The sequence below is a fragment of the Belonocnema kinseyi genome, chromosome 7 (genome assembly GCF_010883055.1).
Source record: "Belonocnema kinseyi isolate 2016_QV_RU_SX_M_011 chromosome 7, B_treatae_v1, whole genome shotgun sequence".
Lineage (NCBI taxonomy): Eukaryota > Metazoa > Arthropoda > Insecta > Hymenoptera > Cynipidae > Belonocnema > Belonocnema kinseyi.
The window spans coordinates 137463925-137487154 of NC_046663.1; the positions used below are offsets into that span (position 1 = coordinate 137463925).

Sequence of the window (23230 nt, forward strand, 5' to 3'; positions counted from 1 at the left end):
CTTGGAGGACATGGCCAAAGATTGGTGGAATCTCATGTCTTCGGAGAGAGATGACGTCGACCCTTTTAAAGCTAAATTTATCCGTAAATTTTGGAATGAGAATGTCCAACACGAAATAAGCAGAGTTGGAATTTTGATGATATAATCCGAGGAGTAAAATCTCTCGGGCGGCTTATGCTATCCAAATAACATTGAATGCGAGGGATTTATTTCCACCTCCTTCAAATTCCGAGATTGTAAATAAATTGTCGACACTTTCCGGAGGACATTAAAACGGCTCTTTTGGCAAGAGACATTAAAGATTTCGAGGGCCTAGTAGAACTTCGTGAAATATTTTATTTAAGTGAGCCAGTTAACTTTGAGAATTTTAAAGACTCTCAATCCCCGCAGAACGAAGAGTCACCTCAGTGTTTATATGATTATGACAGTCAACGCCAATGTATGGGTAAAGAAAATAATCAGGGATGGCGGACATGCAGCAATGAGTGCCAACAATATGGTAATAATCCAAATTACTATCAAAAGCATCACCGGAACACAGATTATAATCATCATAATCGCCTTAAAAATAACCAAGGCAACAATCATTCTCAATATTATGAGTCTTTAACCCCTTAATCATGACAATTATGTATGCTAAATGCTGGAAAAGCATTATTCTGACCTGACTTTCCTCAAACTTCCACAAGCCGCACTCAGAACTCCATTAATCCTAACCAAGAGGGAAACCACTAAATCTCGAGTTTGAAAATACTGTTATACCTAGGCAAACTACTACAGCGGTAAACTCGAGACAACCTGTAGACAACTTTTACGACAAAGGCAATCGCGAGTTTCAAACTTTCGACGGATCGTCGTAAGGAATGATTAGAGAACGAAGATCATGTAATAAATAAACAATTAGACAACTGTCCTCTCATAGAATTTAACATAGAAAACCAAGCTATAAAAGCACTGGTAGATACAAGTAGCAAGGTCCCCTGTATTTCAGAATCCTTCTTTGAGCAAAATGTAAATAATTTCAAAAAATGTGAAAAACTATAAATTGTGGGTATGTAAATTATAGGCGCAACTGGCTCGAGAGCAGTTCGTATCAAGACCCAATTATATGGAAAATTTACCTTGGGTGAATGGGAGGGATATTTTGTAATCATTTTTGTACTACAACTGAACAAGGAATGTATTTTGGGGGTAGATCTTCTGAAAAGGTTCAAATCGAAGATTGGTTTTGAAGAAAATGTTGTAATGTTAAAAGACAAAAAGGGCTCCGTAAAAATCTCCTTGATAGATGAGGAACCTAAAAACATTGAAATAATTACGGATCCGGCTTATGAAATAAAATCTGCCATATTCAAGGGGTGGGTGAAAACTGGATGTGTGAATATAAATTTGTTGAGTACATTAGGCAAATAAGAATATTAATACTGTTAAACCAGAAGAAACTAAAATGTTAATAGTAAAAACAATTATGACTAGAGTAGAGAAAATCGATACTCTATCTACTAACGAAAAGCAAAGTTTTGTAGAATTAATTTTAGGGAATAAGAAATGATTTAATAAGGAACCGGGTTTAATTAACGTTTATCAACAGAAACTAAAGGTTAAGGATGACCATCCTTTTATCTGTCGCACACACCCAGTGCCCATGGCCCTTCGTAAATGTGTAGGAAATTAAATAGATACATTAATGAAAGCAGGCAAAATTGGACGATCCAACAGTCCGTGCACAAATCCTCTAGTTATCGTTACTAAGAAAAATGGAGATATATGCCTCTGTTTAGACGATAGAAAGTTGAATAATATATTAATCGATAATTATGAATGTTTCGAGCGAATGGACTCGATTTTCCAATGTTGCGCAAGTATAAAAATAATGTCGACACTCGACTTGGTTATGAGCTTCTGACAGATTCCGCTCCGTCCAGAATCCTGCAGATACACTGTTTTTCTCTTTGAAGGGAAATGTTACGAATTCTGCGTGCATGCTTCGGTTTAAAATTAGCACCGCAGCTCTCGTTAGGGGACTAGATTTGACTTTAAGAGGAATTGGAAATTTTGCAATGAATTTTGTTGACGATGTATTATGTGTATCCAAGGATGTAAATCAACATTTCAGACATCTGGATTAGCTTTTTCAGCGCTTGGAGGAACACAACTTCAGCATAAATTGCGAGAAATCTAACTTCTTCCGCAAATAAGTTAAATTTCTCGGCCATATGCTTACACCACAAGGTATCGAGCCTGACCCTGACAAGGTCAGATCGATTAAAGAATATCCATAACCTAAGAAGGTTAAGGAACTGCTAGGTTTCTCAGTTTTAATATATTTTTCTACAAAATTCTCAAAGGATCATTGGAAGGAAATTGTTCCACTTTTGGAACTTCTTAAAAAGGGGGTAATATGGAACTGGACCCAGGATAGGGAAGAAGCGTTCATTAGAACTAAAGAACTGTTCTGTACGCATATTCTTTTCTACTACCCGGATTTAACCAAGCCGTTCTTTCTGCTAACGGACTCTAGCGATGTGGCACTTGGCGCTGTATTATGTCAGAACGATAAAGAGAGGGAAATCAACTAATTTCTTATACGAGTAGGAGTCTTAAAGAACCCGAAATTAATTATTTCACAACAGAAAAGGGGTTGCTAGCCACCGGGGGGGGGGGGGGGGCGTTGATGAAGTTCTGGTCCTTTACTTATGGTACATGGTTAATTTAAAAACCGATCATAAAGCGCTTATCTTCTTATAAACTTGCAAATTAATGGGTTCGAGGCTCACGCAATGGATCTTAGCAATCCAAGACTACACCTTCAACATAGAATATTTCAAGGGAAAACTAAACGTAGTAGACACATACTGTGCTTTTGAAAAATCCATCCTTGCTTTTTAAAATTTAGTAGATAGTAATTTAATAAAATCGATTTGTCGATGACAAAATACAACGTCCTTATATAATACGACGAAGAACGAGGGACAGACTGCCACGCTACGCCAATGCTGCCGGAAGGGGTGTCTGTGCTTTGCTGCTCCATTTGGCCAATAGTTGCATAATTAAAGAAAGTTTACAGAAAGTAAACGGATGGTGTATCCCCCATTTTAATGCTTAACGATGACCCCTTTGTGAGCTGCCCAGTGACGTGCACTCTGACCTTTATTCAAAGGGGTTAGGTTCTCCACCCTCCAAAAAAATTGGAAACTAACGGTATATAAAGTGCTTCATTATCAATTTAGTGATAACTTGAAAAGTCTCAGCGGGGAAGAAAACAAAAGAAAAAGAAAGTCCCTCGAAAAGATTCCCCCTCGTCAGTTCTAGGGATTCACCTTTTCGTTTCTAATCTAGGCCCGATGGATCTCGGTGTAATGCGGCTCCACGATCGGTCACCTTCTAGCGATAACTTGATCCGGCCGAGGCTGAACCCTGCGGGCCAGGACCAGATGCGATTCATAGAATTCGCTGCAGGTCAGGCACCTCCTCTTCATGAACCCTTTCTCTCCGCATCCCTTGCAGTAAAGGACGTTCAAATTGGTACGAGGGCTATGTACCTGTTACTGTCCGACCTCCTTATACTTCTAGCACTTCGAAGGGATCGGGCCTCGGTAGGGTTTCGGACGAGGGGCGCCCGCCTTTAGCCACTCCGCCCTCTCTTCAAATTGTTGGTCCAGCCGGAATGGGACCGTCACGCCGTAACTGCGCCTCCAGGCCCATAGATTCTTGGGCAACTGCCGCGACTCCTCCCCTCCGTCCAGTCGACGCATCATTCCTCTAAAACAACAAACGCGAACATCTCTATATATTCTCGGCAATAGAATCCTCTACTTCAATGAAAGGCTTCTGATTCCGCACGTGTTCCTTACATACCAAACTTCCGTTAATATTCACGAGTGTGTACATAACCGGGGAAAGACGGCGTTGAGGCTCCGCATCCTGTCTACTTCTTTCCAGGTCTCTACGCATGGTTCGATAGGGAAGGGCATTCCGCCCGAAATTAAGAAAAGCCGGGGAAACTTTCAGGGTACCGTGCATAGCCAAGTGGTACGCGAACCTGAACTCTGGTAAGTGTACGTCTCCGTTCTGGTGATTCTACTGGAGAAACGACACGATCATTGTCTTCAGGATCCTATCAACCCTTTCCCTGTGGTTTGCTTGCGCGTAGAATACCGGGGTAATGGTGTAAATAATACCGAGGCAGCGACAAATTTGTTCCAGGAATTTGTTCGCGAACTCGGTACCGTTGTCGGTATGGATCTCCTCTGGTGCCCCCAACGCGATAATACTCGATCTTCAAACGCCTTTCGTACGGAAGGACCATTTGCCGTACGTATCGGGATACACTATCTATTTGGTGAATAGATCTTGGAATACTAGAATGTATTTGGGATCAGCCTTGCTCTTCGGAAAAGGACCCATGACGTCCCCCGCCTCTACTGTCCAGGGCTGTTGCCTACAAGCTGATCCACCATAGCGAACGGCCACCCTTTGATAGGTTTTCTCGTTACCCATAAGACCGGTCTGAGGCTATTAATGCGCTTCTTGCAATACCCCAGCCCTGAGTTCTGTCAGAAGAACCAATTTCCATGCCTCTAAATCGGCCAGGATGAGATTCATCACCACATTTGCTTTATGACGATACAGCATCCCATTTTCCACTTTCCAATCAGGAAAAATTTTCGGCGGATTCTAGACCGCCTGCACGCATCGCAAATACCAACGATCTTCCCTTGTAACTCTAAACCCCATCTCGCGAATCGACCCGTCGGGTTCCTTAAGTTATTCGACCACCGAAGACTACTGTGATTTGTGATGACCCTAAAGTAGACCCCCTTCCAAGTTCTCGCGGGATGATCTGATTCCCCAAACCACAGCCAAGCACTCGCGCTCCGTCACCGTGTAATTCCGCTCAGCGGCCAATAGGGTCCTGCTCGCGAACGCAATTACCCTTTTCTCACCATCCTGAATCTGGATCAAGACTACTACCAAACCGATTGCGCTTGCGTCCGTCGGTAAGTTGAAGGGGTATTCAACCACGTTCTTAAAACTTGGGTATGCGAGAATGGGTGCGTCAGTCAAGGCCCTTTTCAAACTATAAAAAGCCTTCTGCTGTTCCTCATAACAATCCCAATTGACGTTCGTTCTAAAGAGCCGTGTCAATGGCTCTGACATAGTAGTAAATTGCGGTATGAATGTGCTATACCACGAGGACATTTCCATGAACCTTCGCAGTTGCCTGACCGTTTTAGAAATAGGATGTGAGGCTATAGGTTCTACTTTATCGGGATCGACCTTGGGATCATTTTTATTGACAACAAACCCCAAATATCTAACCTCTGAGCAACAGAACTCGCTTTTCTCGGGATTTATTGTTAAATTGGCTTCCGAAACGCGATCGAAGATCTTTCCTAATCATGACAGATGTTCCTCAAATGTCTCAGTGACAACGATGACGTCATCCAGGTAGCTAAATACGTTCGGTCTCATTTCCGGTATAATCACCCGGTCGATAAGCCGTTGGAAGGTTGATGGAGCCCCAGTGAGCCCAAAACAACCCTATTCCCGGCACTGTGAACGCGGTATATGGTTAACTATCTCTTTCAAGCGGTATCTATTTTAAGGCGGACACTCGAATCCAATTTCGATATATACTTGGCGGCCTTCAATTGTCTCAGTATGTCGGTCATATAAGAAAGAGGGTACGCATATTTCCTGGAAATAGTATTTAGCTTACGAAAGTCCAAGCATAAGCGGTACTTCACCCCAGGCTTTCGTGCCATGACGATTGGCCCGGACCATTTACTGAATGATTCTGAGATAATACCTCAGCTATCAACCTATCAACTTCCTCATACATCGCTTCCTGTACTTTTGGAGAGACTACACGGTATCTCTATTTAATGTGTGCATGATCCTCAACGTCAATCGTGTGAGTGATGAGGTGAGCTGCGCCCAATTGGCCCTGAGATTTACGAGGGAGCTTTATCCTCAAAAACTCTTTTAAAGCTTCTTCCTCCCCCTCGAGTAGGGCTGCCACGCCACTACAACTTTCCTCCTCACCCAACCATAGTTTCAGAGGGTAATGTTTCCCCTGAAAGTCCGGCGTAAAAACTTTTCGGGAGCTGGAGAGGAAAGCCATGTTAAATTTCTCCTCGCCCTCTAGCCCTCATATCATCTCAGTATCAAGATTGTTCGCTACCCTAACTTTGAAAATCCGAGTAACACCCTCTATATTCACGGGTAGGTTGACTTAACCGAGTATCGTGTCAGTCGAAACGTTTGCTACTATCATTCGTGATCTCCTAGAACCGTCCAATTGTTTAGCAGAAACTCTCGCTATATCATTCCAAAGTTACTCACGAATCAGTAAATTTGACGAAACATTGTCTACCAGGGTGTCCAAAGGGACTGAGTCGATAGTTGCCAATACGTGTATACTATTAGCCACTTCGGCAGTCTCTACTAAACAGCTAATTAACTCTGCTTCCGTAACACTATCCTCCATTACCCTAATAAGGTCTGAGAACTTCGCAAGGGGACGAGGTCTTTTCTGACTAAGGCTGGGAGAATCTTTAGCGGCGTGAACTGGCATTATTGTAGGGTGGTTGTGGTTCTGGGCCTCCACTAACAGTACTACAGGCCCTTCTCCGTTAACCATGTTATCTTTGTCCGATGATGTCTCGTGACCTAGTTTGTCATCGTGCATGCTAATTCCCTGATACTCAATTATCGCTAAAAAGGTCGCGTTGTCCGGAAGGTCCTTGGGTATGTCATTGAGAAGATCATTGGGAAGATCATTGGGCCATTGGGTATATCACTGGGAAGCTCATTGGGTTCTATTTGAGAAATAATTTTTGTCCCTATCAGTGGACGTATAAAGGATTGTACGGTCAAGTCCGAAAATTTTCCTTGTTGTTGGTGGACAAACCAAAAGTTGTACGGCTGTGTCCCAAATTTTTCCCGGCAAACTAAAGGTCCTGGTAAGATGGCTTTGTCTCATGCATATAATTAGGAAGATAAAGCGTAGAAATATTTGAATTCGCCTCATGGCGGGCGAACGCAAACCCGAAAAAAAATAAAGTCATGTTGATAAGTGATCGGTCAAAGTAAAGGTCATTAAATTGTAGTCGTAAACGTAATTAAATCATAGTTTTGTAAATTTGAAATACAGTGGAATTAGTTAATTAGATCAGCATACTTTGTGGTTATTTATGTCGACTTAGACGACAAAAATCCCTTCTGTTTGCATGTTTCAGAGTTACAGGTAAATCTCCCACGCCACTCTACTGTTTATTTTTTGACAGCCAAACCGGTCATCCCTAAAACTCAAACACTATTATTATTTTTATCAAGTTATTTTATTCGTCGATGAGGGGGTATATTCTTAATACCTGGCGCGGAAGATTAATGCTTGTGAAGTCTCCATCGGAGTTTAAATTGTGTTTTGTTCGGTAAAGTAGGGAAACACAGACATAACATAACGAACATTCTCTCAAGACAGTATGTGTTTGGGAAAATATTCGTTATAGTAGATTTAAAAAAAAATTAAAATTAAATAGATGCGTATTTTTATTTTTTGTTTAAAATGAGTTCAACATGACATTTTTTTATGGAGCCGTTTTTAACCGACATTTTTTTTCAGAGTTAAATATCTCGAAGTCTATACATTATAGATACAAACTCCAAAGTAACAAAAATGTTTATTTTTACGTGTAAAATAAGCATCTGCGAAGAAAAAATAATGTTGGCCATTTTTTAAATAATTTTTTACCATTTTTTCATTAACTTTTATAAGCTTTGTACACAAAAGAATATAGTTACAGGCAGGAGCATAGTTATAGACAGTTGTAACCAGTGAGTGCAACCTTCTGTGTGAGTCTCCATGAAAGTTGCATCACACCTTCTTTATATTTTCGGACAAAGTCAGTGTCTACAGTGAAATTTGTCCCATAAAATTAAAAGGAATAATTTTACAAGCTGCCGATAAGATTTAAGCCACTTATATTTAGTCGAGTAGTTCACTCCTCTACCCGTTTGAAAAAGCGATTAACCGTGAATGCCAGAAAGAGAAAATATTTCTTGTCTTTTAAAGGAGGACTTTTGTGTCCAAACCATAGAAATTCCTAAGTGGAAGAATCTTTAAATTTTAACGAAGCCGGCTCTGGCATGCTCATCAATGTGAAAAATACTTTTTGAAATTGCACTTTACAGTATGAGTTTACGCGTCTAAAATTTCACTTTAGACGCATGAAAATTATAGGTCAGAAAGCAAATTTCTACATGCTGTTTATAATTACGTCGCTTAAAGGCTTAATTTTGTGAATATGTAAGAATTCATATGGCATGTTAAAAATCACTATTTTCAATGTGTGTAAAATAGGGAATCACGGTGTAGGTAGTGAAAATTCCCAGGACTGGTAAAATTACCGCATGCGCATACATTTTTATTTGCTAACGTGAATTTCTCAACTTTGTAGTAATTTTAGATTCATTCGTTCAATAATCCACATTTGTGTAATTTTCGCGGTCGAGATATCTTTCTCGATTTTTTGTTCGCGCAGGAGCTCATTCCTTTTTTGTCTCACATTATTACCACTATCTCTCGCACTTAGCTAATCCAAAGGGTACATTTGCGACAAACCTCGAGGTCGAAGCCGTGTAGAAGCAGTAGTGTGAACGGATCCATCTTTACAGATGTCTTATCCTGCAGATTTGGTCCTTCTAATTGTCAGCGAGGAACAAAGTATCCGCAACGAACATGCTTGCCTCCCTGATAGTACTCCATTGACTAGGAGTGGTTCCGTGGAAGGAGGAGCTCAAATAATACCGCTCCGCTATACTTTCCTGGGGAAATCGAGTCAATCGAGTTTCTGTTGTGCACTTGAGGCCTGACATAGTTCTTATTGCCTTTGGGAAACGAACCATGTTCGTTATCAAGCTTTCAGCAACAGCTGACAAAAACATCATAGAGAAAGAGATTGATAGGAAAGAGAGGTATAACGAAGACCTTATAACGAAGTTGCGACCGTTATATCCCGAATATTCAGTTAAGCTAATCGACCTTATCAACGGTGCTCTTGAAGATGCAAAGATTTCACTGGTTAATAGCCTGGAAAGCATCCCTACTTGTCAACAAGATGCTAAGTAACATGCAGGAAAAATGCACAAGTAGGTCTTCCTTGGTACGCTCCGTGTCCTGAGAGTGTTCGACAGTTTCTCTGCTTTCTTCTCAATTCTCTGCATTCTTCTTAATTCCATGAATTCTTCCGAATTCTCTACATTCTTCCAAATTCTCAGAATTATTTTTAAATTTTGTGAATTGCCTAAACTGTCCTGATTTTGTTGACTTCTTGCTATATCACTGGATTTTTTGAATATTTTTCAATTATCTTGTGATTCTTTTGTAATATTTTAATTCTTTCGAAATTCTCTAGATTGTTTGAAGTATAAATGAAGAATTCTATTGAAGTCTGTAAATTCTTTTGCACTCTGTGAGTTCCTTCGAATTCTCTAAATTCTTCTTAATTCTCTGAATTCTTCTAAATTCTCTGAATAATTTTAAAAAATTCTGAATTCAAAATTCTGTTCTAAATTTGTTGAGTTCTCACGATATCACTGAAATTTTTAAAAGTTTTTTCAACTGTTTTTTCCATTGAGAATAGAACTACAAAACTTCTGGTTTCTGTTCAGTTGCTTTTCCAATTAAGCTATTAGACGGGTCAGAATAAGAACTCCTAATTCAAGAAAATAACGGGAATTTTTAGTTAGGTGTTAATGGTACAAGTAATTACTTTTTAATTTATTTGCTATATCATCAGAGATTGTACAATACCATCAGTCGATGAACCCTCCAAACCACGAAGGCAGAAAATCTACACAATATCGATCAAGTTAAGAATCTTTAATAACAAAAAATGCCCAACGTCTTAATAAGACTAGATGGAAAATAATATTTTCAAACTAAAATTACTTCTTAAAAGAAAGATCTTACTCCATCTTCACTCCATTGAGAATCGAACTGCAAAACTTCTGCTTTCCGGTCATGTGCTTTTCCAATTAAACTTTCAGAGGGACCACAATAAGAACACTTAATCCGAGAAAATAACGCTAATTTTTAGCAAGATGTTAATGGTACCAGTAATTATTTTTAAATTTATCTGCTATATCGTCAGAGATTGTTCCTTACCGACAGCAGATCAACCCTCCAAGCCATGAAGCCAGAAAATCTACACAATATCGATCAAGTTAAGAATCTTCAATAACAGAAAATGCTTAATATCTTAATAAGATTATATGGAAAATAATAGTTTCAATTTAAAATTATTTCTTGAAAAAAGATCCTACTACATCTTCACTCCACTGGGAATCGAACCACAAAACTTTTGATTTCCGGTCAGGTGCTTTTTCAATTAAGCTATTAGAGGGATCAAAATAAGGACTCTTAATTCAAGGAGATAACGCTAATTTTTAGCTAGGTGGAAATGGTACAAGTAATTATTTTTTAATTTATCTGCTATATCATCAGAGATTGTACTTAAGCGACAGCAGATCAACCCTCCAAACCATGAAAACAGAAAATCTATACAAGATCAACCATGTTAAGAATCTTCAATAACATGGTTTGGAGGGTTGATCTACTGTCGGTAAGGTACAATCTTTGATGACATAGCAGATAAATTAAAAAATAGTCACTTGTACCATTAACACCTAGCTAAAAATTAGCGGTATTTCCTTGAATTAACAGTTCTTATTCTGATCCTTTTAATAGCTTAATTGGAAAAACACCTGACCGGAAATGAGAAGGTTTGTGGTTCGTTTTCCAATGTAGTGTAGATGGAGTAGGATCTTTTTTTCGAAAAATAGTTTTAATTTGAAAAATATTATTTTCTCTCTAGTCTTATTAAGACGTTAAGCATTTTCTGTTATCAAAGATTCTTAACTTGATCGATATTGTGTAGATTTCCTGCATTCATGGTTTGAAGGGTTGATATACTGTCGGTAAGGTACAATCTTTGATGATATAGCAGATAAATTTAAAAAAAGTTACTTGCACCATTAACACCTAGCTAAAAATGAGCGTTATTTCCTTGAATTAAGAGTTCTTATTCTGATCCCTCTAATACCTTAATTGGAAAATCACCTGAACGAAAAATCAGAAGTTTTGTGGTTCGTTTTCCAATGGAGTGAAGATGGAGTAGGATCTTTTTTTTTTAAAGAAATAATTTTAATATGAAAAATATTATTTTCCATCTAGTCTTATTAAGGCGTGATGCATTTTCTGTTATTGAAGATTCTTAACTTGATCGATATGGTGTAGATTTTCTGCCTTCAGGGTTTGGATGATTGATCGACTGCCAGTAAGGTACAATCTCTGTTGATATAGCAGATGAATTAAAAGATAATTACTTGTATCTATTAATTTTTTTAAACTCTGTAAATTCTTTCACAATCGGTATTTTGCACTCTGTGAATTCTCTAAATTCTTCAGGTTTGTCTGAATTTTCTGAATTCTTTGAATTCTCTAAATTGTTTTGAATCCTCCAAAATATTTTTAATTTAATTAGTCTTTTGTACTTTATAAATTCTCTCAATTCTTTTAAACTACCTGAACTTTATATATTGAATATATATTGAAATTACTTGAATTCGTTTTGAATTAAGATTCTTTGAAACTTTCAAAATCCCTTTGAAACAATAGAATTATCTGCAGTAACGCGTAAAATGCACACACGTAAAATAATTTTTGAACAACACCTTTATCAAAAGGATTTATTTAACTTTAAATAGTTTTCACTAACTAATGAACATAATTAAAAGCGTCGTCAAACATAGTCTGCTAGGATTTTCGTCTCAGATAAAAATTCCATTCAAAAAATGGATCTTGATGACAAAATCAAACACGAGACAATTTTCAGGACAAACTCTTACCTACTTTTAAAACTAGGCCAAGTGCTCAGGGGTTATTCTTTTAGGACCATCCCTGGACAATTATGGGCGAATACTTATGAATTATTGTGACCATATGCAGCAGAAACCCTGGTTACAGGGACCTTCTCTACAGTTTGATTCCAAAGGACTCTGGGATATCGGGCGACCTCTCAGAGTACGCAGCCTCATCCTTGCATGCGGGTCTCTACAAGGATCGACGAACCCCTTTCCCTAGCTTTTCGTGGAAAGAACATTGACAACACCAAACATAGAACACAGAACGCGCAGGGCTCCCGATAATGGGTCGGCCAACAATGCCGACCACTATTGAGCTGGGGGAGCCAGTGAAGATGGATTCAATGCGATGGATCGACGGAATCTTGGGACCTCTATGTGGACGGAGCAACTAAATACGGTCCTGCTAGAGTTCTACGATGCGAGTGTGGCCCCTGAACGGGATTGCAAGGCACGACTACATGCTCTCTGGTGCGAGAAACACCCGGAGAAATAGCACTTTTCGCATTAACGTCTGTGAAATCATGCCTAAGTACTCCAAAAAAGGGGCTACGTAAGCGGAACGCCTACTCTACCACAGCCAGAATAAGCCGGCAACAAAGAAAGAGAGGCGGCACTAAGAACAACAGCGGGCAGGCATCCGATATAGGAAGAGGGAAGAGCGATGCTTTATGACCCGGAAAAACATCAATACCAAGGTTTTTCTCAAGCCTAAAGATCTGGCTCAAATGGATGACCAGCTAAGTGGATATTTACGAAGAATCCCACTTCTGGACTATCAATTGTTGTGTGTATAATGCAGCGAGAGCTTTGACCGATGCGAACAATAAAACAAAACCAACGGCTGATCTTAAGACCAAAAGACGAATGCATCAATTTGCCATAAAGATAGACTGGGCAAGACAGTACGCATTCCGCATTCAGTAAGTTATTGACGACATGACATCTGGCAGGAATTTTACCGTCAAGGTTCGAAAGTTCGCGCGCGAAGTCCGGACCCGTTATCACACACTTAACAAATCAAAGCTGCTGACCGTCAGGTAGCATATTGTTGAGAGAATACGGATACTATCTGACACTAAGAGAAGTGTAGAGCGGAGGGAGAGGTGGGTCAGAGAGAATCAACAGTTTCTCTCTGACCCATCTCGACTCTTCCAAGACCCTCCAGTTACTGTCGAACACCTGCCCCAACCAGAGGAGGTCGAAGTATTTTGGAGAAAAGTCTATAAAGTGCAGCATAGACTGGACGAAGACTCAGAAAACATAAATAGCATAACATAAATAGGTGAAAAAAGTATTAAGAGGGATAAAGAACTATTCCGCTCCCAGACCAGATGGGAAGGTATGAACAACGCGACTCAAAGCAAGGCGCAGCAGGATGTCGGGAGAACCTGCTCATCGATAGATGTGTTTGCAAAGATGCAGCATACTACCAGCGTGACCTATCGATGGACTGGATTGATTACCGGAAAGCTTTCGATTCGACCTCCCATAAACTTATCATCTGTCTTTTGGAAAGCTTAAAGGTTCATCCGCAAATCGTGACGTGCATAGAGAGATTGATGCCGCTTTGAAAAACCAGATTTACTATCTCATCTGCGAAAAAGCATGTGACAACTAACAAGGTCACCTTTCAGAGAAGTGTCTTTCAGAGCGACACCATGAGCCCACTCCTCTTTTACCTCACATTATTGCAACTATCTCTAGCACTTCGCCATTCCGACTGGTACTTTTGCGGCAAACCTGCAGATCGAAAGTACTAGGTCACTCATGTATTTTAGATGGACGATGTTAAGATCGATGCTAAAAACATAGAGCAACTACATCTAACTCTAGGGATTGTCCAACGATATACTAAGGAAATAAGAATGGAATTTGGGTTAGACAAATACGCCAAGGTTTATTTGAAGCGAGGAAAACTTAATGCCATCCCTGAAGACCCTGAACTCGTCGTTAGAAGCGCTGTACGCTATATCGGGACACGAAAGGTTATGCACATGAACAGAAGCATGCATCTAAAGTCTTCTGTTCCGCCGCTCTACATCTCATGCCGTCAAGGTGGTATTTGACCGATCAAGCTCATATTTGGTACCGATTTTTACGATAGTTATGTCCAATGGATAAAACTTAGACCGGCTAAAAATTATTAAAATAAACATTTTTTCGCCTGGATCAAAGTTTGCAATTTTTTCCGAAAATATAAACTTTTTGTTCTAATGTCTCCCTTTTAGCCAATTATCAGAATTTTTCCAATATTATTGGTTTATCCAGTGATCGCATGCATATACGAATTATTTTTCACAGACTGTTTCGGATAATCCTACGGGGTTCTGGCGTGTACACCGCATTAGGCCTCCCTTCCGGACAGCTTCACGACGACTGTTTCTATCTTCGACATTCCTCATGTTATTTGGGCAACAAAAATCGTTTCGTAAACCATAATTATATGATCAAAAATACCTATGACAAAAATCGACTAAGATTTGGCTTTCTATAGGGAGTGCCTCCCTTAATCTCTCCCTTTCTACTGTTGTTCTGTATTTTCCCCTTTTTTCCTCACGCTCCGGATTATCGAACACTTCCTCGTCTAAGTCTCCACTATCCATCAAATTGATGTAACTTGCGTAACCTCTTTCGCAACTCTATTATCCCACCCTGCTACCTGATCTTTTTCGTTGCTTCTCTCTACCAAACTTGCCCTAGCGCTGCTACTTAACTGCACCGGTTTTCCTACCCTGCTCGAAAAACTAAAAAAACTAACCTCCCAGAAAACCCACAAACCTTGAATCAATCTTTCACTCAAAAATACTTTCTTCATACTCTTCCCATTAACTCACCTCAAATCTCATTGCAATTTACCAAATTCTGCAACACACAATCACCGCTACCAAACATTTTCATGCCGGAAACGGAAGTCCAAAATTTCTATCGCTGGATCTGATTTTCAAATTTAGATTTGATCAGTCACCTAAATCAATTTAGATTCATTTTCATGATGAGTTTGTATTAGAAAGAGATTTTTTGAGGCGATATGGCATGCTTTAATTTTAATTCATAAAGTTTTTAGAAACTTTGGTATTTTAGAAAATGTTTTCTCTGAACCTCGTTTGAAAATAAGGTATGATCAGGCACTGGAATCAATTTTGCGGCTCGTTAATGATAAGAGCGCATCAGAAATAAATCTACAAGCGTTATCTCTATCCAGCCGGGTTATTCCACTTTTTTCATAAATATTTCTGTTTTTGAAATGGCTAGCTCTGGATCTGATTTCCAAATTGGGATTTGATCAGCCCTCTAAATTAATTCAGAATCATTTTCTTCATAAGCGTATATCAGAAAGAGATTTTTTCGAGGAAACAATGGCATGCTTCAATTTTAATTAATAAAGTTTTTAGAAACTTTGTTATTTTAGAAAATGTTTTCTCTGTACCTCATTTCAAAATAAGGTTGGATCAACCCTTAAAATGAATTTCGAGTCTCGTCGATAGTAGGGTTTATTCAACAGGATATCTCGATACTAAGGATGATATTTTTTCATGAGAAAAAGATTCTTAAAATATAAGTTTTGAAAAATGTTAACATGATAATAATCTATTTTATCGGGTCTAAAGATTAAATTCACGCATTATTATGTATCTTATCAGGAAATAAAAATCTTTTAGTCTAATTCAAAGCTATTCGAAATTTTATTTTAGTGTATTTAATTAACGTCTCGTTCAAGTTTAAATTATGCTGTTAGAGATGAGGACAAGAATTCCGTAAATGTTATTTCAGATGTCATCTTTTCAATTGGATGTTGTACTATATTTATTATCGGAATCACTTGTGAAAAAAGTAATAATGTGTCAATTTTCAACAAGAACGCACAACTAACATTTTGATGATCCTTCAGGAGAGACAAAAAAACGTTCTTACAAACAGAATTTTCTATTTACCAAAGGAAGATATACTATGGTACCTCAGCTTCTAAGATACCTCAGTACTGAGTTATGCCGTGAAATAATTGATTAAAAATACTCAGTCCGTATTTCCATCAACGAAAGTTTCAGACCCTCCACTATTTTATTTTTTGTAATCAACGCAGAAAATAATTATAAAGAATTCAAATCTTTGTATTCAGTTAAACTCTTGCGGTTACTCCTGAACGAAAAAAATAATTTAAAACTGCGAGAATCGAAAATTCCTCAAGCGACTTTGATATTCTTTGGAAGTTTTGTTTCATACAAATTTTTGATTTTTGAACTTTATCTTTTAATTATTATTTTTGTGTATTTTATTTTAGAGATCTTTCCCATTTTTGCAAAAGTAATTTAAACAGAATGATCGACTTGATTTTATTTACTTAGCATGAAAATCATTTTGAATTAATTTGTGGCGCTGCTCAAATCCCAATTTGAAAACCAGATCCAGAGATAGAAATTTCAAAAATGGAGACATTTCTGAAAAATGTGGAACAACCTAGCGGGATGCAGATATCGCTTGTAGATTTATTTTTGATGTGCTCTTAACATCAACGAGCCGTAACTTTGATTTCATTGCCTGACCGCACCTTATTTTGAGATGAAGTCCAGAGAAAGCACACACTTAAGGTCCTTGACATCGCCACACGTAAAATCATGCATATGCATAGAGCTTGCATATCAATTCGTTTGTTCCGCGATCATACATTTCACGCCGTCAAGGCGGACGCGGACTTCTGAGTTTCCAGTGTCTTCATTAATAGATTTTTCTAAGTAAAACTTACATCGTTACAAATGGCAGAGATCCTCTCCTAAAAATGGCCAGAAACCACGAGATGATTGGCAAAGGAGCGTTCCCTTAAAAAGCCGCGGCGTAGGCTACCGAGAACCTGGGCCTGAATTTTAATATAAGAAGAGAAGAAAGTGCATTAATCAATCTAGTTACTTCATATATGTTTGGTCCGATGCTTATTCTGGGCACAACAGAGGGTGCAAGTTGTATATACGTGCAGACATGTGTGGCGTGCGCACGCCATCTCAACCAAGCAGTTCCTCCACCGAAGCCGTGGATAAAGCGATGGTCATCACACCATCCGATAGTGCTCGAGTTTGATCAAATTGAAAACTCGTTTTGCATGACTTATTTTGCACAAATATAATTGCAACAAATTATTATTATCAATAATAGGTGGGTTACAAACTTCTGCGTATATGAGATTGTTGATGGATCAGGGTATGATAAAAGTTTAAAAAATCTCTACTACATCCTCCCAAGACAATGCGTGTGTCTGTCGTGTATTTTTCAAACAAAGAGTTTTCCTCTTGTCTTGATAGTTTAAACGTTTTTTAAACTTTTATCATACCCTGACCCATCAACAACATCATATTAGCAGCAGTAATTTTTATTATTTTCATACTAACAGAAGTAATAATTTGTTGCAATTATATTTGTGCAAAAAAAGTCATGCAAAACGAGTTTTCAATTTGATTAAACTCGACGTCAACCAAAAAAAATCTGTAGTAGCCTTTTCCAGTGTTCGATTGTATAGGGATTAGGAGAAAACGCCAGTTCGCTACTGCTCCCTTTTTTAGGTAAAGGGGTGTATAAGGCAGCCTAGAAGTTAAGGGGCTTATCTGATGCAATGAACTTCGAGAAGGAGGCTGAAAAATTGTTTTTTTTAGTCTCATTTCGTTTTTCATTTTGGTAGGTGGCCATCTATGGTGTTCGTCTCTTTCGAAGCAATAAAGTAAAAATGCACCCGCTCCCAGCGAAATTGCGGTAAAATTTCAGACAAAAACACGATTGTTTTAGAATCCAACCGAAGGGCCTATGACAAAGCCACCGAACGCGTCCTCGGGTTGCGGATAGAGGGTCCCTGTACCAAGGGTTTCTGCTGAATATGGTTACAAAAATAAATAGGCACGCGCGGACAATTGTCCAGGGATGGTCCCGAAGGAATTAACCCCCAAGCGGAGGTCGAAAACCGTGCCGAAAGGTGAATGGCACCTGGATGAGGTGTCTAGAACGGTGACTCTGGGATACCCGGCGACCTCTCAGAGTACGCAGCCTTATCCTTGCATGCGGAGCTCTACAAGGATGGACGAACCCCTTTCCCTAGCTTCTCGTGGGAACAACAATGACAACACCAAACATAGTTGTAGTAAGTGCGGTTTAAAACAACAGAACGCTCTGTGGTGCGAGAAATACCCGGATCTATCGCACTTTTCGCAGCAACGTCTGCGAAACCATACTAAACTACTCCGAAAAAGGGGCTATGTAAGCGGAAAGCCTACTCTACCACAGCTAGAACAAGCCGGCAACAGAGAAAGAGAGGCGACACTAAGCCCAACCGCGGGCAGGCATCCAATAGATGAAGAGCGATGCTTTACGACCTGGAGAAACATCAACACCAAGGTTTCTCTCAATCCTAAAGATCTGGCTGAAATGGATGACGAGCTTCGTGTACATTTTCCGGAGAATCCGACCTCTCGGCTATCAATTATTGTGTGTATAATGCAGCGAGAGCTTTGACCGATGCGAACCGTAAAACAAAACGAACGGTTGATCATAAGACCAAAAGACGAATGCATCAACTTCCCATATAGATAGGCTGGGCAAGACAGTACGCGTCCCGCATTCAGTGTGTGATTGACTACATCACATCTGGCAGGAATTTTACGGCCCAGTTTCGAAAGTTCGCGCGCGAACTCCGGAGCCGTTATGACACACTTAACAAGTCAAAGCTACTGACCATCAAACAGCATATTGTTGAGAAAATACGGATACTATCTGACGCTAAGAGAAGTCTAGAGCGGCGGGAGAGGTGGGTCAGAGAAAATCAACAGTTTCTCTCTGACCCATCTCGACTCTTCCAAGACCCTCCCGTTTCTGTCGAACACCCACCTAAACCAGAGGAGGTTGAAGTATTTTGGAGAAAAGTCTATAACGTGCAGCACATGATGAAGAATGCCCACCCATCACTACCGAAGAGGTGAAAAAAGTATTAAGAGGGATGAAGAACTATTCCACCCGGGACCAGATTGTATCAAAACCTTCTGGTGGAAGAAGTTTTCTTCAAACCATCAGCATTTGGCCCGTATTTTCACCTTATATTTGAAGTCAGAAGAGCCGAGTCCAGAGTGATTGGTGGAAGAGCGCACAATACTCCTGCCGAAAATAGGCAACTTAGCTGACCCGAAGAATTAAAGGCCAATAACTTGTCTGAACACACTTTATAAGACATTCACAGCTATCCTAAATGATAGGATTGTTCGGGCAATTGAACCTGTGTGGCAAGAAATGTATGGACAACGAGGCTCAAGGAAAGGCGTAGCCGGATGTCGGGAGAACCTGCTCATCGATAGATGTGTCTGCAAAGATGCAGTATTCTACCAGCGTGACCTATCGATGGCCTGGATTGATTATCGGAAAGCTTTCGATTCGACCTCCCATAGACTTATCATCTGTCTTTTGGAAATCTTAAAGGACCATCCGCAAATAGTTGAGTGCATAGAGAGATTGATGCCGCTTTGGAAAACCAGATTTACTATCTCATCTGGAAAAAATCGTGTAACAACTAACAAGGTCACCTTTCAGAGAGGTGTCTTTCAGAGCGACACCATGAGCCCACTCTTCTTTTGCCTTACATTATTACCACTGTCTCTAGCACTTCGTTATTCCAACGGGTACTTGTGCGGCAAACCTGCAGATCGAAAGTACAAGGTCACTCATGTATTTTACATGGACGATCTCAAGATCTATGCTAAAAACAGAGAACAACTGCATCTAGCTCTGGGGATTGTCGAACGATATACTAAGGAAATTGGAATGGAATTTGGGTTAAACAAATGCGCCAATGTTTATTTAAAGCGAGGAAAACTTAATGGCATCCGTGAAGATCCTGAGCTCGTTGATAGAACCGCCATACGACACCTCTGCGCTGGAGATACTGATACGTACCTGGGCGTGCCACAGAGCCGCTTTCAGGATGTGACATCTATAAAGCATACTCTCCGAGCAGATACAAACGTCTCATCCGACAGATTTGGTCTTCCGAACTGTCGGCGAGGAACAAAGTATCTGCCATGAACATGCTTGCCGTCCGGGTGCTACTCTATTCATTTGGAGTAGTTCCATGGACGAAGAACGAGCTCAGATCTCTTGATATCGGGACAAGAAAGGTTATGCACATGAACAAAAGCATGCATCTTCAGTCTCCGGTTCCGCGACTGTACATCTCACGCCGTCAAGGGTGTCGCGGAATATTGAGTCTTGAATGTCTTCACAACAGGATTATTCTGGGTACAGCACGTAGAGTTGCAAATGGAAGAGACCCTCTTCTTAAAATGGCCAGGAATCACGAAGAAGTAGGCAAAGGATCGTTTCTGTACAAAGCAGCGGAGGAGGCTGCTAAAACACTCGGACTTGACTTCAGTATTAGGGGTGAGCAAAATTCATCAAATCTTATCAATCTCGAGTACTCACTCCTGAAAATCCGGATTAGGAAAGCACAAGAGAAAAACTTTCGTGAACAGCTCCTCGATAAGAGGATGCACGGTAGCTTCCACAGAAATGCGAAGGATCAGTCAATGTCTTGTGAACTAACGTTTGCTTTCCTTAAATCGCCCGGATTGAAGTCTGGTACATAGAGTTTCATCTTTGCATGCCAAGACGGTGTCATTTTCACCTTATCATACCGTCCCCACATTTTGAACCAAGACATTCCCGATGATAGCTGCAGGGCGTGCCAATTGCGTCAATTGTCGAGAATGGGAAGTGCCGCATATACTGGAACTTTATATTCTCGACAATTGTTTCTGTTGCTCACTCGAGGCCTGACATGATACTTCTTGACTTCGAGAAGCGAACCATGTTCGTTATCGAATTTTCGGCACCAGCTGACAAAAACATCATAACCAAGGAGAATGAAAAGAAAGAGAGGTATCGAGACCTTATAAGGGAGTTGCAACGATTGTACCTGGAATATTCTGTTAAACTAATCGTCCTTATCATCGGCGCTCTTGGAGGTGCCAAGCTTTCACTTGCTAATGGCCTAAAAAGAATCCCTGTGTGTTAACAATATGCTAAAACAGTTGCGGGAAAAATGCAGAAGGCGGTTGTCCTTGGGTCGCTCCGTGTTCTTAAGGTGCACGAGACTTTTGCTAGATCGTCGTATTGATTCCTTTACAGACTGTAAGCACCTATCTCACGGTCGTGAGACGTGGTTGTGGCTGAAATTTTTACCGCGATTTCGCTGGGAGCAGGTGCAATTTTCCAGATTAGCACCCGCTCCCGGCGAAATCCTGCGGTTGTCCTTATGACAAATTTTTAATTATATATACTTTTGAGAACGGCAAAAGAAGCGAACGCTAGGAAACGACACAGCGTACATGGCTTAATGTTTCTGTTTACTATTTAGAATTTTTAACCAGAATAAAGAAACATTATTCATAATAAAGTGTATCATAAGGAAATATAGTGCAGTATACCTGTGGTATTTGAGTACTTTTTCCACACCCAGTTTCTCCTACTAATACCAATGTCTGAAATTTATCCAATAGGTAGATTATGTGATACTTGAGCTTAAATATTGGCAACCTTTCACGTTGTATGTCAAGAGCCAAGGAGTGATGAGCATTGTAGACAAATTGCGTGGAGCAATGCGTATCTATGTCCGTCTTATCCTCTTGCCAAAACGCTTCGCCTACAAAAAATATTTTAATCAAATAAATGACATTTAAAACCTATGTATTTTAGATTTTCGAATGAGGCCTACAAAGTTTTACCTATAGTATCTGCAACAAATTTCAACTTTAAACACACCATTTTGTCACTACATATTATTAAAATTTCAACGTTTGACTAAAGCCAAATTGTAGCGGAGTGCTTGGCAATTTCGCAACTATGCAAAATAAACGCTTTCTTTTTCTTAAAATAAGTACAATAATTACGAGGTTACACATACATTTTTTTATACGTGTGTGATACATATCTCGGAATATAGTTTTAGCTTGAATTTAAGTGTTTAAAAACATAGTTTGTCGACATTAATAGCCCAGAATTTTTAAAGGTTTCGAACTCTTTGAAAGTTACAACGAAATTGTTTTTATGTTCTTCCAAAGCTAAGAAACTGTGTTAAAAAACTGGCGATACATTGCAATCTAAAATTGAGATGCAAATCAAAAAGTTATGTAGAAACTTTTGTACGTTGTAACACATCATATTTGTTTTGATACAATTATTCCAGAATAATTAAATCAATCAAGAATTGAGAGCAGGTATAAGCTAATAACTCAGTTATTAATATACTAAATTAGGAAATTTGGAAAATATTAAAAGAAAACTAGATACTTTTTAATTTAATTTAGAGTTGCTGTTCTACTTTTTTCCATTCATCCGGTCAGTCAACGAAGGATTTAAAACTAAAATAAATTATAACAAGCTCCAAAGTTGTTAAAACCTTTCCTTAGAAGGTCTTGAAACAACTAAAATTCAGTACATGGCGGCTTATTTCACGTTTTTGGTTAGTCCTTTAAAACGGCTGCTTCTAGCGAAAAAATAGTTATGTTATAAAACACTCTAAACCCTCTTCTGCATAAAAAGGTTATATGAAACATTGCCATAAAGTCAGCAGTTCGCCTAGAAAATTGAAAAATTTGAACAATTTAGAAGTCTTTTCTTTCGCATTTGTGAGCGATTTCTTCAGTGAAAACGAGTGCATTTTCTTGTTAAGAACATTGCTGAAGGTAATATATTGTATAATGTCAACAATTTTGCTCTATCGATATTATTTATTTAATACTGCAAATTATTTTGACCAGTTTCATTGCTTAATTTGAAGATTTTTCTATTATTTCTCGAAATAGGGACTTTCTTATGTACTTTGCTCATGTTTTTTTCGAAATTCTTAAAACAATTTTTTTATTATTGTTAAAAATGGCCTTTTTATAGGCATATTTCAAAATTGTCGAAAAATCTGAGTTGAGCCTGAGTGGGGGGGGGGGGGGGGGGGGGGGGGGGGGGGGGGGGGGAGTAAAGTAATAATGATGTGTTTACTGCAGACTCACTTTTTTCTTCAAATGGTAGAAAACTGCATTTCTCAGGTCATGAATAGACCACGATCACGTAGCCAGAGGCGTCTGTCGACGTCATGTCATTACTGATTTTTACATGAAGCATTCCGAAGGTGTCCTGATGATAATTTCAAAATTTAGTAATCAACAGGTTAAAATTAAGCTGATATTCAAGCTCTAAAATGAAATTAATCCTTTCCTTTAACACGCCTCTATACTGCAGTCAAACCTGAATTTAATGTCAATTTTTGAATTGTCTATAACAT

At 39.2% G+C, this 23230-nt stretch overlaps 1 protein-coding gene across 2 annotated transcripts in view; it reads right to left on the bottom strand.

Moving 5' to 3' along the window:
- LOC117175998 (probable ATP-dependent RNA helicase DHX35) overlaps positions 1-23230 on the bottom strand; it is a 215619-nt gene that overhangs the window by 129746 nt on the left and 62643 nt on the right. Inside the window, exon 2 of one of the 2 annotated variants that reach the window (XM_033365936.1) lies at positions 21381-21595. The exons of the other annotated variant lie outside the window; for it this stretch is intronic. Coding sequence (XP_033221827.1) covers positions 21381-21595 — 215 coding nt within the window. The remainder of the gene's footprint in view (positions 1-21380; positions 21596-23230) is intronic. 2 annotated transcript variants of the gene reach the window in all.